The sequence below is a fragment of the Sebastes umbrosus genome, chromosome 11 (genome assembly GCF_015220745.1).
Source record: "Sebastes umbrosus isolate fSebUmb1 chromosome 11, fSebUmb1.pri, whole genome shotgun sequence".
NCBI classification, from domain to species: domain Eukaryota; kingdom Metazoa; phylum Chordata; class Actinopteri; order Perciformes; family Sebastidae; genus Sebastes; species Sebastes umbrosus.
The window spans coordinates 30,870,438-30,888,380 of record NC_051279.1 but is presented as its reverse complement, the minus strand read 5'-3'; the positions used below and the strand labels follow the sequence as shown (position 1 = coordinate 30,888,380).

At 39.9% G+C, this 17,943-nt stretch overlaps 1 protein-coding gene across 12 annotated transcripts in view; it reads right to left on the bottom strand.

Moving 5' to 3' along the window:
- Positions 1-17,943, bottom strand: part of plecb (plectin b) — a 146,846-nt gene that overhangs the window by 91,749 nt on the left and 37,154 nt on the right. For 2 of the 12 annotated variants that reach the window (XM_037784474.1, XM_037784477.1), the window contains exon 1: positions 11,154-11,368. The exons of the other annotated variants lie outside the window; for them this stretch is intronic. In XM_037784474.1, the coding sequence (XP_037640402.1) occupies positions 11,154-11,199 (46 nt within the window). In that variant the 5' untranslated portion in view covers positions 11,200-11,368. Of the gene's footprint in view, positions 1-11,153; positions 11,369-17,943 lie in introns of those variants that run through there. 12 annotated transcript variants of the gene reach the window in all.

Sequence of the window (17,943 nt, the reverse complement as noted above, 5' to 3'; positions counted from 1 at the left end):
TGCATTTCCTTTAACAGCCAGTCAAGTACATACAGATGTTTGCTTTTTATTATTTCATTGTATCTGTATGGTGTATGCGTGGATATTACCAGGCCTATCAGCTGCACAGCAAAAATAGCACATAGAGTGTATAACACTACAGTGTATGGTGAAGTCCCTGAGTGCATTTCCTAATTGTTGTATCCATTCAGCAAGTTAAAGTCCCTCAGGTCCACTAACCAGTGTCTGATGCCCTCTGTGCCCTACTTAAAATGAGGGCAGACTGTGCATCGCTCCTAAACCTGAAGTATAGTTTTTAAACTAGCATACCTCTTCCTATTAAACCATCCAATCATGTATATCCCTTTGATTTTTTAAGCAGTTTTTTAAACTTTTCTTTTCTATTTTTTGCTATTTGTCCTACATTATTCTTGATTAAATTGTATTGTGTTGTTCTTGTGCCTTGTGACTCTCCTGTCTGTCTGACATTTTTGTGCTTAAAACATTTCAACTTTAAACAGTTTTAATTTTTAAAAGTGCTATATAAATAAAGCTTTACTAATATTCCATTTAACTGTTCTACCATACAGGTCTAGTTCTCACCTGTGCAATATATGTAATGTTGGCATAGATGCAGACAGCTAATAAACTTTGATACCTTTTCTTATTTATTCTAACACTGTTTAGGTCTCTGTGTTATCTCAAGGACAACTTCAACTTTAATCTAGAAAACAAGTGCAATTTATTTTGTAATATCATTTTCAAACAGCTGTGCTGTTACATTATTTACTGCAGCTGATAGAAAGCTTCCTGATTGTAATACCATTGTCTCAAGTGGAAACAAGTTTTCATGTCACTAGACAGAAACCTGCTTCCTTTAATCATCAAACAAAAGTTTTTTTTAGAAATGCACAGAAAGTTAGATACTTATTTCATCCATAGAAGATTGGCCAGTAATGCATACTGATGTACATGCAATTAGCCATTATATTACAGCAATATTCAGCATTTAGCATAGTTGATATTATATATTTAAAGCTGCACTTATTATTTTTATATTAATGATGTATCGAATGGTTACGTGTTATATGAAAGGTGAATCATTGCCCCACTCTGTAGTTCTCCTGAGCTCTACGGAGTATTTAAGCACCTTTTAGCTCATTGTTTTGGCTCACTTTCACCATTTTCGAAACAGAAAAGGAGAAAGAAAATTGCTGTCAGATCCCAAGTAACAAGACTCCACATGGATACCCTTGTTGCTGTGTCTCTACTGGATGTATAAATAGGCAACTTTATGCTAATAATATGTCAGTGTTGTGTTTACAGCTTGTTGTGCTGCCCCCCAGTGGCCAAACGTATCAGTTATTACAGGTTTAAGGAATAACTTTCTGATACCAATAAAACTATACTGCTTCCTTAACTAGCACTTGGCTCACTGATGTTTCCAAACCACCCACTTGCTTTTGTGACTCTAGTGGCATCACCCACTCAGGACCCAGAGCTACAAGCTCACACAGTTTTCACGTCTTGAGCAAATACAGTCAATGTGTGTCAATGCTTCTCTTAGTTTCTGTCTGGTCATGTTGGCCATGAGGGAGACACTAAGTCAAATCACAGCTGTGGAGCTGCCTGACTATACAGTGAGGTCTTTCCCCTGGGTCTCACTATCACCAAATATAGCTCAACAACAGAAGAGGGAAGGGGGAAACTACCCATGATGCATTTCCTAGCAGGGATGCGGGGATAACCATGTCACAGGAATGTCCTGAATTGTGCACAAATTGCTTAAGGGACTGTGGAGAAGGGCGTGAAACCAGATACATGCACAAGTAGTGCTGATGTGCCAGGTTACAGATGTGAGAATAACAATGTGGAAGTTTTGCATACATTAAAAATATATCAGAATGTACATGTACTGTATACGGCTTGGTAGGGGAGATCCAGGACACGGTGCTGTTGTACCACAGCTGTTACATGCTAGAGAAACCCTGACACATGATAAACAACAGAGGAATTTAATGTAATTCCCATGTGGTAGACTACCAGGAACAATACGGGGGAAGAACTATTTCACAAGTCAACAGTCCCACAATCCATTGTCCTGCCCTTTCTTCTAACAGACCACACAGTTTGATAATAATCAGACTTTACTCCCATGCCTAATAAGGAATGTTGCATTCTCACTGAAGACCTGTAAATATCTTGGTGTGGTTGGAGATGTTGAAGACGTTCAATCATTGTTGATTGTTGGAACATTTTTGAATTAAGCCCCCAACTTCAAATGATCACTCTCTGTGTACCAATGGAGTTTCTCCCAAGTTACTATACCCGTTTAATTTTGTGCAAATAGGATAAATCTATGATGTCAGAAGTAATTAGAAACTCCACTTTGTGATATAAGCTCTTAATGTACAAGTTTTTTTGTTAGAAAGCGGCTACAATAAATATTTCAATAATAGCAATGGATCACGTGTCTGCTTGCATGTGAAAGTGGTCTTTCGCATGACGGACCCATAGTGATTTATCTCCCGACTCTGCAGTTCCAGTCAGCTCTACAGAGCTTTATAGCATCTTTCAGCACATTGTTTTGGTTTTCCGTCCCAAAACTTTACTATTGGTGATCGTAGCGGAGCATTTAGCAGCTAAAGACCCAAATATTTCCGTCTGGAGGTGGTGGAGACCAAAAACAGAGCTAAAAGAAGAGTGAACATTGGACTTACATTCACCAGGTGGCCAGAAACACAACTTCAAATGAATGCTAATGTTGCTCTGAGTCTGTTGGATGAGACAGTTTGCTAGCATGTAAGCCAAATCTTCTTCTTTGGAACAATTGCTCTCCACTCAAGAGCCAAAGCACACTAAAATAGTTTAAATGTGCCCTGCATATTAATAGTATATTCACTACTGGATACTTTTACACTATTATTTGAACACCTTTAACTACATCACACTCTGATGATGAATTGATGTCCTGATGAAACATTGCAGCATAAAGGGAGGAATGGTCTTTACTTTATATTTAGCCTTTTGAAGTCCTTCAGGGTGCTGCAGGCCAGGAGACAAATCCTTAGAATTTGCATAGAAAGTGGCCAATTACATTGTTGTCTCTTGTCAGTAGGACAGTTGCCAATCAGTTAATACAAGGAAAATGTAACAAGAAAATAGATGAGTGCTGGTATGTGAATGCTATGAGTCAATGCAACCTATCCACATCATAGTTTGTTTTTAGCTGGTTCTTATCACAAATTTCGTCTCTGTGTTCTTGATCTTAGGAAGTTTGTCATCAACTGAAGAAGACCATTATTCACAAGGACATTCAACTTTGCATTTTTAGTTTAGATAACCAGTGACTTAAGTTGTAGGGAGCGTGTGCAGTCTAAACGTATGAGTCATTTGCTTGTGGTCAGAAATGCAGCCTATCAGACTTTGAGTTGTCTGATGATCATGCATCGTTTTTGATAAATAAATAAATTAGGCTAAATAAACAGAGATTGGTGAGTGAGTCATTTCCTGTCTGAACTAACTGCTAGTTTAATAAGCTGCTGTTTAGTCTCTTCTACCAGCCAACCGTGAGAAAATCAAACACTGGCTATGGATACAGATTGAGAGAAAAGCACACAACCAACCTGTATAATAATAATGACTTATCTTCACACTTGAAGTTCATGGGGCCTGCTGCCGATCATTCCTTTAAGTTCAGAGTCAAATCACAAACTCTCCTCCTAAATTCTTGCCTTATTTTCATCCGAGCTTTAATTAACCTGAGTCTCATCATTCCATTCCTCTGACACGCAGCTTTTGTCAAACAGTTTGTTGCCTTTTTTGGCATTTCTGGCAGCTGGCTGTCTCTGATCAAAGACTAAATGTTTGTGGCCAGAGTATCATCATGTCTTTCTTTAGAACTGCTGCCAAGTTGGATTACTTTGAGTTTATCCAGGCTACTGTAATACTAAAAAAGCAAACATATCCATTTCAACACAGATAAGCAGCAGTGGAAAGGAACTAAGTGCATTTACTCTACTGTACTTTAGTACAATTTAAATGTGTTTGTACTTCACTGGAGTATTTCCATTTTATGCTACTTTATACTTCTACTCCTCTGAAGTTCAGAGGGGAATATTGTACTTTATAACCTCCACTACATTTATTTCAAAGCTTCAGTTAATTTGCAGATTCACATTATTCATACAAAATATGATAAACAGATATAGTTTGATGTATTATTAAAGAATAAACTACACCACAGTATTAGTATATAAAAACAAATTAGCTCCACTTTTAACAGCTGCAACATTAAAGTGATACAAACATTAATGGATCAATAATTATTATCATAGAAATTACTCTGAAATGGGCCATTCTGCATAATGAGTATTTTGATATTTGGTACTTTAAGTATATTTTGATGATAATACTTTTGTACTTTTACCACGGAGTACTTCTTCCACCACTGCAAAGGAGTACGGCTGCACAGCAGCACATTGGTGACAGGGTAAGTAACACGTTTTAAGTCATATCGACAGTCTCCATTAAAGCAGCTACAACTTCCTGAGTTTTCAAAAGCCTCTTGCAACTTTTCCTTCCTTTCTTTGTACTCTCTGTTTCTCTGACATGGATCCAATATAGCAGCACTTACAACAAACAATTGCTAGTAAAGAGAGTAAAAACAAACTGCAGATTTCTGCAACAGTATCTGGAAATGATGTCATTCACAGAGTACTAGAGACTACTGGCTGTAAAACCATCTAGCCTAGTACTTCCCAGCACCATCATTATCGCTGCATTTATTCATGCAATTATGTAAATTTACATAAGCTGATTGCATTTACTGTCCTCTACCCTGCAGCTCCGTGCTATCGGCTCAGATTTGGTCAATTGCTGTACAGCACAAAACAGGAAGAGGTCACTGTTCTGCCAACGCATATAAAGCTAAATTACAGTTAATGATATAGAGCATAGTGTAAATCCAGGCAGAACAATAAACACATGCATTAATTAATTAGAATGGGCTGCATCATTCATGCTTCACCAGCTGCTTGGCGACCAGCTGACTAGTAATGTCTGAATCATATCCATACAGGAGTAAAGCATGGCCATTTAGATTAGTTCTTCCAGCACACTCATTGTTGCTGCTCAGATTTGTTGAGAGCTCCCTCAAAGAGCGCAGCCTTTTCTACCACATCTAACTGAATAACTACTTGAGAAACACAAGTGTCCCTGAAATTCTAGTAATGGCAAAAGGTGAAAGAGAAAAAGACTGAAGGAAAATTAAAAAAAAATGTGGCCTGAATTCAGTCCACCACTTTGGTCCAGACTGAAAACTGACTATGGTGATGACTTGACTTCTCCTCCAGCGCCACCACGAGGTTGACATTTGTAGTTTTGAGTTAAATGTCTCCACAGCTATTGGATGGATTGCCATTCAAGTCCTAGCCCAGGCCTATTCAGTTGGTGGCCGGTGGTACGAATTAGGGATGCACTGATACCGGATTGGATATCAGGCAGATACTGACTCAAATAGCTGGCTCGGGTATTGGTGACAATGTGGACGATCTATTCAATTCAATTCTATGTTTATATAATATATACATTACATGCGGAAATTTTAATTCCTGTTAAGTTGCTGCTGCACGATTTATTATTTAAATACAATTCAGTAAATGTATATCTATGCTATGTATTTATTTGTTACATTTTGTTTTACAAAGTTAGTAAAACAATGTTTTAGTCAAGCCTGATGTTGCCTTACACATAACAGAATGATCCCAGTCACTTCCACACAGTGAGGCATACAGCTCATTAATTAAACACTGGTATCGGATCGGTACTCGATATCGGCCGATACCCAAAACCCAGGTATCACTATCGGGACTGAAAAAGTAGGATCACTACACCCCTAGTCCGAATCCAGCTTTTTAACAACCTCAAACCGTCCCTTTGATCATTTATAAATGTGAAAAAGTATTTAAAAAAATAAATAAAAAAATGTCTTCCAATAAGAGAGTTTATTGTTGTTCATCAACGTTACCACTCACACTATTGATGCTGTTAGGGACTATTAAAAGCAATATCATTGTGTTTTTATTTAAGTAACCAGCTAACACCAAGTTTATGAGTTTTTACATTGTTTTATTATTAGAAGATCATAATTTTATTAGTAGGCTAAACAGCCCATTCCTTAGCTACGTATGTCTTGTTAAGCACAGAAATACTTATTTTGTTAAAAAGTTTTAACCCAGGCTGTTTAAGCAGAGGGAATTTAGGAAAGTCAAGCAGAATTAAAAAGATTTTTAAAGCAACACTGTTTATCAAAACAATGTCTACTAAAAAATCTACTAAAATTAAAAAGGTGTGTTGTTTTCACATTGAAATTCCTGGCTTTGCAGATCAGAAATGTAAATGTTCGGCCTCTTTGCACTTCACTGCTTTTCAAATCTGGTCCTTCTATCTCAACCAAAAGGTGTTACTTTGTGTGTCTCATGAGGCAGGAATCAGGACCGGGGCCCAGTGATGACTAGATGGAAAATAACACTGCAGGGTTAGAAAATCTGAGGGCATACTTCTCGACACTCACATGACAAACATGCATACACACTCACACACAGGCAGGTGCATTGACACAAACTGCCCATATCGCTCACACACACATACACACACACCGGTCACGCCGCTATAAAATGCCATGGTGCAAGGTAAACACACACAGAGACTGCCTCTCACTCTGTTGTCAAATGAGTACGCATCCGTCATTGTCCCATGCCGGGGCGCCTCCTCATGTCTGACAGCAAACACCGGCCTCAAACTGTCCTGAATGCAAACAGTGTTCTCTGTAATCAGCAAACTGGTGATAATGTGAGCGCCAAGTTTGTTACTGGCACTGCTCATCGCTCACATGAATGCACCATGACGGCAGCGCAGAGCGGCTCTTCAGAGAGACCAGTAAAATGCTGACACAACCACATGTGATTATGGGGGAATCACATCCTAAAAGACTATTGATGACAACTTTTATGCTGCGTTCCCTTAATTTCATAGATCTTTTATTGTGTGGTTTAAAGGGGGGCAGGAAATCAACATCAGGAGCAATTTCAGGATTTGGAGACAAGTCTTTGAGGTAAACAACCAGAGGAAGGCTGGAAAACTTCCCAGTGCAACTGTTTGACACTTACTCATCACACTATGACACTATGGGAGCCTACTTTCCCTGCTTCTCAGTCCTAAGTCCCGGGGCTACCGTTTACCTTTACTACACACCAGATATGACATACGGTACAGAATGCCACCTTTACCACAGATTGTTCTGGTCAGGAAACAGAGGTGCAGTAAAGTATAACAGAAGGAAACAAAGTGTACGTCAGCGTGTTCGACAAGTGGGAAATGGGGAAACAGTCTGTCAGGCAGGTCAGTGGCTGAAATTCTTTGGCACAGAAACAGGGGAAAGGAGACGGGATCTCCCTGAATACCTACACACAGGTCAGGGAATTCCCTCTGACTCTGATTAGTGTGTGTACGGTACGATGTGTGCTGAATGTGCATATATGTGTGTGTGTGTTTGCAGTGTATGTGACTGAGCATAGGGACTCAGAGAGCAGGCTTTACGCAGATACTGTGAAGATGATATTATCTTTAACAATGGATAAAGCAAGGGGATCCCTTGAGGCAGGAGAAGCATAGTAAATCATTATTTCATCTCAGAATAAATATCATGAGCTTACACTGCAGTGTTTTTAGCAGGTCGGTACACAAATATTCAAATAGAAGTCGGACTAAACATCCAATTTTCTTTCCAAACATGCTGGAATACAACACAAACACATCACAATCCTGAGAACATTTCCTGCATAATAAAAGTGATTTCCTTCAGACAATAGTGGAGAAGAAGGTGCACGCATGACAGGGCCTCACCCTGTTCCTCACTTCACTGTGTCACACTTCTCATTGGACTAATGGCCAGGAAATACATTGTGTTTTTAAAGGTTTTTAACCGTGACCTTCCTTCGGCTCGCTAATGACGCCTATTATTCATCATTGAACTATATGTCGCTGTTTGTCACCCATTGAGTATAGTATTATTATGGTTCTCTGTTTATTAAAAGAAAGAAATAATCTGTAAAATGATCATTTAAATAAATGTCTTTTTGTATGAATTATGTGCTGTATAAATAAAGTTTTAATATCTTTTTTTTTATATCATATTATCATTATTATACTGATTTCTTTAAAGTTTTTACATTTGCTTATTTAATGCCTGGTGTCTGAACTCTGCAAAACAGAAGGTGTTCCATTGCAAACCTCCAGCAGCAGCATCAGTGATTTGTTAAGGTGGATTTATTCTTAAAGCAATGGGGCGGGGGCGGGGGGGCGGGGGTTTTGGCAGTGCCGGCGTGGATACCTGCGGCGTAGGTTTGGCGGTGGAAATGGCTCATCTACATGCGTGTGTTACTGAAAAAGGGAAGATTACTGAGGCTTTCCTCAACTTCCATAAAGGTGTTAAATTCAAAATTCAGAGCATATCTATGATTGAGGGATCATCTCCCCACGGCTCTCAGCATGGCGACGGCTGAGCCGGCAGCTAGCAGCTAACGGTGATAACAGTGCAAACAACGGCAACCGAGAGCTAACAGCGTTAACCTGGGGAGGAATCGGAGGGTGGGTGTTACGCTTTTGCAGAACTATGAATCCCTGTTAAAACATAAATAGAGCAGCGAGCAGTGACTGCCACCATTTGTGAACCAATGAAAGAGTCCCACTTACAAAATCTTTACAGTTCTGGCCACAGTAATAGAATAGAGATCTCAGGAGTTTGTTCAAAACCACGTAACTTGTCCATCTGACACATCCAGGTAAAATGTAGTGAGGGAAGGAAGGAGTTCCAGGGTGTACACAGAAAAATGGGGAATCATTTATTTTCACTATTTAATTCACTATAGAAGTCCAATGTGAATAAGACCTGAAGCAAAATCTTATCAAATTGGGGTCCGTGACCTAATATCAATTTTGGGGTCCTTGACACGAGAAAGGTTGAGAACCACTGCTTTAGAGTTTACATATTCACATGTATTACGGGATTCAATTTATCACATAGGCGTGCAAGATCAGACCCATTTAGAAACAAGTAATGCATCAACCCCACGCCCACACACACAACAGACAGAGCAGAGATGAATACAGAAAGGCTGCATTGTGTTCTCCCCTCTATAGCCAGCTGTTAAACTACATCTGCCATAGAGTGGGTGCAGGCTGGCTGACAGCAGGAAGCCACAGCTCCCATCCTAATGCACACAGTAGCTGTCTGTGGATATCTGTCATGAGGTAAAACAGAGAAAGCCCACAGGGATTTTATACGGGAAGTGCAACTGAGACTGAAATCGATCCGAGGACGAGACACACAGAGAGAGAGAGAGACTACCGCAGAGATCACATTAATTACACACACTGTACATCTGACAGCTTCCCGGAATCATGCACTCGCCTCTGTGCATTATCTAATGATACTGTACATGAAGAGGCCTGCTTTCTGATGTATGAGCATCAGCTGCTGAGGTGCTTTTTCTATATATGTCCCCTGAGGCCCTTGTCAAACTTTTGCACCTAGGTGAGATCTAATAAAAGGTTTCCTATTAGCGCGACTGTGTGAAGACTCACACACACCGTCTACAGAGAGAACCGACGTGTCAGACGGTGACACAACTGTAATTACATAAAGATTTATTCAGGGACAGTGACTGATGAGACCTGAGGAGCTTGTTTAATGCAATCAACCTCTGATGTTTTCATTATAAATACTGTCTGGCTTCTTCTAGTGGTAATTAATTCATTCATTCTGTGATTCAATATTCAAAATGATATTTTAGCACACTTCCTGGGGAAAAAAAAAAACAAGTGTGTGGGTGATGGCTGGTGTGTTGAGTCAGCATTCATTTATCAACAGGAAATCAATATGACCACCTCCGTCCTCCACCGTTATTTCAGCCCTTAGAGCTGGGGAGTGGCTTCATGATATCACATTGCTTTGGATCTATTTGGGACTTAATTTGGAAGTCTAGTTTTGACTTTTATTACACTAATTTGGGGGCTTAAATCATAATCCTATTGATGGATTGTTGCATCTTTTGAACACTACACATTTTTGTGCATCTTTTGTCGTTTGCCTTTTGCCAACTACGGCTCCTATTGTACAACCGGCTGCCCATAAAGGCAACAGCTCTGTTTAAATTGGCTCTCCTGAGGTGCTATTCTTCTGCCTTAGATGCTAAGGGTTTTGGGAAGTGTTTCCATGCCTTCACACGGAACTTGGGCTGGGTTGGGAACTGTTAATGCTAAGCCTGTTGCCCATGTGCCTGCTTGTGTAATCGAGGTATGTTGCTTAATAATACGCCTATCAGCTCATACAGGTTACACCTACAGTATGACACTGTTGCCTTCATTATCATTATCAACTCTATCTTATCTTGTTGGTCCTCATCTTCCTCATCATTAGCATCAGTGTAAGCACAAGGCCATTCACAGTAATGAACTAATTCTTAGCATTCCCCTGTGAGAGAACAGAAAGTGGAGTAACACCTGTGCATACCTTACTCTGAGCGGTAAAACCTGACGGGTCACATGAAAACTACATCTCTCCTTCCTTTTTACACACATACAGTACAGGTGAGTAATAGCAGAGCTGCCCGCTCATTACGCACAATTCCACTACTCATTTTAGGTGAGGCAAGATGATGATGTTTACATTTGCATGGTGGGTTTTGCATGGCAAATGTGAGGTCCGAGTCTACGTCACTCAAATGCCAGCATGCTATAATCCTCCAGTATCTGTCTGTTTACACTTCTGGGATGCAGTGACACACTTTTCTGTGTCAACAGCACAAAGGTAGTATAGACGGATATTAAACACGCCACTCTGAGTCTAACAGGAGCTCGTTGTATCCTCAGCCGCTATCCACCTAAATTCAGTTTAAAAGTGTCTGAGCTGGGGGACATTCTGAGCTTCCGCTGCTTTTCGAACAATGCCTGCGTCGGACACCCCTCCCATTCTGCTTTCCTATTGAGACACAATAAAATGTCCCTCTCACTCTCTGCGGTCCGGCCTGTTAATTTCATGCTGATCCCACATTATGCACAGTCAAGTACCCAAATGTTTGATTCTGAGAATTAAAATCAGAATATGGAAATACCTTTGAGAGAAGCGATCTCATTTTGGATAGACCAGGGGATGTCCATAGTCACCTTCTGACCTCCTTGAGAAGAATGATGATAGTGAATGTTTCAATAGTTTTGCCTCCCTCCTGTTTAGCTGAAGCGATGAGAGAATGGATGCCTCGTCTAAGTAGATTCCTGTCTCAAGTGTTGGCACTGCAAAGTCTTTTCTGTCCCTCTTTGGCCACTTTCCTCCTCTGCTGACCGGGACTCTGCTCTGTTTTGGTTCCTGCGATATACCATGTGCACACACACAAACATTTTGTGTGGGTGTGTGTGTGCATGCATCAGCACAGTGCAAAGCTCCTCCCTCGTCCCCTCCTCTCCTTCCTACCACCTCCTCTTTTCACCTAAGACTAGCTTTTCAGTCAGTCGCTGCGACACAAACACAGCCGGACACTAAGGCAAACAGCCACCTGCTTTGACACAAACCAGCCAATCAGGATGTAGAGTAGATCACCTATAAATCACTCCACTCTCTCTGGGAGGATGACATTAGGAGGGAGTCTGGAGAGGATACAGGTAGATAGAGAGCAGAGGGTGGAAGTTCTGATAATTTGTTGAGCAAAAGACAGAAAAAGATAATGTATGAATTGAATGATGAACTGCTGTGGTCTTATCTTGTATGGTTTTTGTTTCTTTTTGTTTTCTTGAATTGCTATGGACCCTCCTGTGTGTCTGAAATAAAGTTTGAATTGAATTGAATGTAGTGTGTGTGTGTGTGTGTGCGTGCGTGTGCGTGTGCGTGTGCGTGTGCGTGTGTGTGTTCATGCAGAGAAACAGAATCCCAGTGCCACACCCAGATCCCTGCAGTAATTCCCAGGATGAGCCGGCTGCTAACACAGGCCGACCACAAACATATGGTGAGATATAACCACTCTCTGTCTAATCCCTAACCAAACTAGCTTAGTGCTAATTACACATTTACCAGTTATGAGCATCTTACCGCATCAATGTAAACAACAAGGCCTTTTCTGTAACTGAACATATCTTAGCAGTCGAACGATAAGACAGATATTCAACAGAGAAAAATGTTACAAAGTAAAAGCTTACAGTCTTAGGTAACACCATGGTGAGATTGTGTTAAAAAGCTAATTAAATAAAATATAATGTAATGAAATATTGTTATGGTATTACTGTAGATGTTTGAACATCTATAATGCTAAAACGAATTTTATGCGTCAATATTTAGCAGTAAAAAAACAATTACAACAACAGACATTTTTAAAGCTACATTAGGAAAGGGTAACTTCAGTATTTTCCAACCTGGACCCTATTATCTCATGTTTCTGTGTCGAAGTGACTAATGGGGACAACACTTTTTGAAACTGTCCAGTATTGAGGAAGTTCGCTGTAGACGACAGCTGCTGAGCGTGCTGACTGTCAATTTACATCACTAAGAGTGCTTGTTTTTGCCACCGACAGGCACACAAAGTGTGTAATAGACCTACCTGTCCACCAGAGGACAGCATGTCAGTGTCACGTTTTGCCTTGCAGAGGTGTGAATACTACACGCGTGTATGACGGTGCAGTACCAGCAGGGGGCAACAAAACCACTTAGTTAGGTTTAGGAAAAACGTCATGGTTGGGCTTAAAATAAGTATGTCAACTAAGTACGAAAACAACGTAACATAAGTACGGAAAACACGTCACTAACGTCACTTGCAAACAAAACACCGGTCTCCTGGTTGAATGTCCTGTGTTTGTTGGATCCATCCACCTTCCATCCTGCCCGCCACAAGCGGTCTTTCTCAAAATGTATTCTACGTCTCTAGCTCTGAGCGTAGCTGATTTACGTGGATGCATCTGAACTGTAGTCAGTACAGGCTACATGGCATACAAATGACACGCCAAAAGCAAGAACGGCATTCTTATTGCACTCTTTTGCCTTGCGGGTTGTCGTTTTCATTCATGTGCCTTTTCATGCGACTGGGCTGTACGGAAAGGACCCGACAGAGAATTAAAACATTGAAAAATACCGAAGTTACCCTTTAACTGATTCCAACTTTTCATTGTATACAAAAGTGCACATGCACCCAGTTTTCTACTAACTACTGCAGCCACTGGATTTGTAGAAAAATGGGAAAAGGCAAAACAAAAAAAATGTGGAAACAAGCTTCAACAGGTGCAGCAGTTTCAATATCAAGGTAAACTCCACAAGCATTTCAGACATGCTCGTTCAATGAAGTACCATACCCATATAAACACTGCAGTTGTTTGCCCATTGTGATACAGTCCTGGACCAAAGGAAGGGGAACGATAACTGGCTGTACATTTTTCATATCTGCAGGTATGCTAAATATGTATTAAAGAATGCAGTGCTTCCTCAGCTTTAGGTTCCCCTCAGGCTCCTTGTGCGCAGTCATAGGGAATACATTCACAACAATTTCTTGGAGCAGTCTACCAATTTATTGTGCTCAATGAGAAAATGTAGAACTACATCAGATGACTAAACATCTCCCAATGAGAATACTTTTTATCTGTGGCTTGTCGGCCAAATCACCAATCTACCGCGGCCCCTAATGTGATGCACTGAAAGCATTAATTATTTCCTAAAAATCTGCTGAAAAGCTTTTGATGTGAGAATGAAACTCCAATGAGAGACCGACTTGGCTCTGTCAACAAACAATCTGTGCCTAGTGTGAACAAATCCCAAACTATCCTTCGTCAATAAATTACTCCCATTGAACCGAGAGGCTGGCTAAGCATTAACATCAACCGCTGATCAAGGAGGCCGTGCTCGTACCCGGTAGCGCAGGCCGCGGTCAAAGCCACAGGAAATATACCACATCACAATCTAACATAACAAATGATGGCAAATCAATCCATCCCGTAATAATCAGTTAGTTTCCGCCTCGGCTCGGACAGCAGGCGGCCTTGTTGCAGAGCAATTATTTGATTCAGCTCTTACGTGGCCCGTTGTACTTAATAAAGGACGTCTGGAGGAAATCACTGACACATTTTTGGCAGCTTGGAAAATTGAAGTCTAGCTGTTCTGCACAGTCAAGGAGAACTCCTTCATGTGTGTGTAGTGTGAGTAGCGTACAGCTTGTGGCAGCCATCTCCGAGTACTTCTTGAGAATTTGTTACACAACAGACAATACTTATACAATAGAATGACACACACACAAGAATGCAGACCTCCAGATGGATCCAGCTGTGTGTTTTGTGTCTGTTAGCTTTGGCTGACATCAGCAGCACTCTGGACCAGAGCCATCTCTCTCTCTCTCTCTCTCTCTCTCTCTCTCTCTCTCTCTCCGTGCCCGACTCTTGTCAATGTGACATGTTAATTAAGGACGGCCAGACAATGCAACCAATGTGTACTTAGTTATTAACAATACACAGTACAAGTACTTCATACATAGACTGATCATTGTGAAGTGGGTTAGTTGTTTTCTCAGGTAATGCTGGGCACACACTACACAAGAATCAAGCAGATTTTGGGCCCAATTGACTGAATAAGGAAGGACAACAACTGCAGTCACGGCGGCCGCGGCTAATGCATGAGCTAATGCAAAACGTGAAGCATAAAGTAGTAAGATGGACTTCAGTAGTGGAGGACCAACTTGTAGATTTTTGGCTGCAAATAGAATGTTTATTTAATGTGTCGCCATGACTTACATATGCATATTTATTCTTTTTTCTTCATGAATTTTCAGTACAAAGTAGTGCAACACTAATTCTTCCTGCCCATCGTCCGCCATTTTTGTTTACACTAAAGTCACGTTTGATCGCAAGAGATTTTGTGAGATCTCCGGTTTGAGAGTCTGGACACTTTAATGGAATTTGTTAGTGTGGTGTTTTGGCTGTTTTGGCCAAATAGTTGCACGCCACACATTATAGGAACAAAACTGTTCAATTTATCATAACATGTGTGCGGTCTCACACATCTTCAGCATCTGTCAAGATTTGAAAAATCTTTTAATGCGGGCCAGACTTAAGCAGAAAGGGCTAAATCGTGTATTATGTAGAAACAGTGATCATTTCATCTACGGAAACTATGACCACAAATATTAATGGACGACAAAAACACTAAAAGTAAGTAAAAAGTAAACTATGAAAACTACAACTACAGCGACATTTCTTACAATTTTTTTTTATCAATGAATAAAAACTACATGATAACTTATTACTGTTTCAGTGCAGTCTTAACCAACAACCTGCATGCATCTGCACAATCACCATTGCATGCTCCTGACTGGTAACACAGCCACCCATAACTATTACTTCTTCAGAGATTGATCTACCTGGTCAGCAGGATCTGACGTACGTCTCTACCAGCAGTGTTAGCTAACGTTACCGGTTCTTGGAAGGAGGAAGTAATAGATTTAGGGACTAAATTCATCCACCATCCCTCTGAAAATGAAACAAGAAAGGCAACAAAGCAGCTGCCACGAAAACAGGCAGGACAGCACGCTGACATTTAGCTCATTTAAGCTAAAGTTACTGTAATGTTATCAAGAAATGTGGATGTAACGCTGACCTTACTTTCACTTAGCTGTCTTTTTCGTGTTGCTATTGGTAAAAATGAGCAAAAAATTGATGTTGGCTGTAAACCTCCAATATCTTCACCCAGGAGATTTTTGTCAAAACACTAAAACTGCATCAAAAAATGTGCCATTTTACACTGCACATATTTACAAGAATATTAAAAAACATACCATGGAACACAAGTGTGTGAAACATCTACACCGCCATGTGACACTAAGCTTACGTAGATACTGCGTGTGCCTTTAGTCAGAATACAAATCTCAGTGAGCATTACGTCACCTGAAAGGGGGACAATTACTCTCTTATTGAATCAGGAAACAAGCAATATGTGTTTGTGTGTTTTATTTGCCGACATGACTCATGTTTATTTGTTTAGTAATTAACTGATTCTGCTGTTCCGTGGCAGATTTTGCCAACACCATCCGCATTAATACACCGCCTGCAGCTGGATATTCAATCACAGATAATGCCTCTAATTGCAGGAGTAAATTCCTCGCTTAGAGGGAAGACTGGAAATCTAATAGTGGGACTTACCAGTAATTGCTGGATGCAATATAAAAGCTGTGAGTAAGCCGTGTCTGATGCAGAGCCAGAAGGAGGTCTGGTGGCAGAATTTGGTCATATGTATTTGTTGCAGATTAATTACATAATAAGTAAAAAGACTGAAGAAGATATTGAGAAATATTGTCATTGTGGTAAGGAATACGTAGTTTGGCTAACACTAAACTACCTCACTCTAACATGGCAACATGTGCTTCAGTATATAAGGTTTTTCTTCAATCCCTGTTTCACTTTTAACCCCGTGTTTCACATTTGGAATGTGCCGGCGCTGTCCTCCGTCATCCTTTTCAAATGGTTTACAGAGATGTAAAACAAACCATAGGCCTGCAGATGCTCATATGGTTACATACTGCAACAAACACAGCTTACAATGTCAAACGCTAACTCTCCATCTGCTCGAGGTTACAGGGATGAATCTTTCAGCCACTAGCAGCGTTTCATAACCTGAGTCTTGTGAGGAATGAGAGTTATGAGGGGCAGGCCTTTTGTCATGATAGGCCCCGGCTGAGCCTCAGTTATTCGCTTCTGTGCAGCTTGTAAGGAATCTGCCAATCTACACAAGAGTTTATTAGCAGCCGGACAGACTGTAAATAGCTGAGGTTTATTTGTTAAGGCCTGCTATGGGAATCTTCTCTCAACCCCACTTGCATTGGTAATGAGTGTATCACTGCAGAGCAGAGCCAGCTGGATTACTATCCTGCCTGTCCTTCACTTTATTACCTTTTTCAGACGTGTCAGACAAACAGAGCTAATAGTGTGTGTGTGTGTGTGTGTGTGTGTGTGTGTGTGTGTGTGTGTGTGTGTGTGGAGTTACTTGACATTATGTGTTTTATTTACCAAAAAGTGAAAACTAATAGGAAAAAAGCAGCTATATAACCATTAGTTATAATGTGACCAAAGTCCTATATACTGAAAATGCACCATGTGGAATTTTTGACCCCTAGTAGAACTATGGAGCGATGTTATTAAGAGTGGATATCTTAAAGAGGTTTACTACATGGAAAACATCACTGCAAGGTTACAACTAAAAACAGATGTATTTTTAACTAAGTGATCCCTAATAACTTAATTTTTCTTAATTGATGTGAACTAAATGAATATGTAACAACTTGGGGATTTTTATTTTTTATTCTTCTATTCATTTATGTTGGGATTTTTTTTTTTTCGTTGTGATTTATTAAAACTTTACTTTTTTTTATTTTTTATTTTTTTATTTATTATTATTATTTTTATTTTTTTATTTTTCCCTATTTATTTTTGTATTCATTTCTGTTTATTATTATTCCTATTCTATTGTTTTATTTCTATTTTCTAACTTTATCTCTCATTTTAATTTAATTTTAATTTATTTATCTATTTATATATTCTTTTTCAATTCCTTTTCTATAATTATCTTCTCTTCTCTCCTAATATAAGTATAAATAAACGTGTTATTTTTCCTCCCTGTGCATTTATGTATTTTCTGGACAAAAAATATTACTCATTCCTACTTGATGGAATAATGTATGGACATTGTGGGGATGCCGAAGCTCACGGACTGCCTCCTAAGGACACTTATGACCCTGTAATGTCATGTCAAAACATGTGATTGTGCTGTACGACTGTACCTGTTGAAAGGAAATAAAAAGAAGTTAAAAAAAAAAGAGTGGGTATCTGAGTTAGTATCTCATGCACGGATACATGTATACTTGTGACATGATATATAGTCCTGTTAAT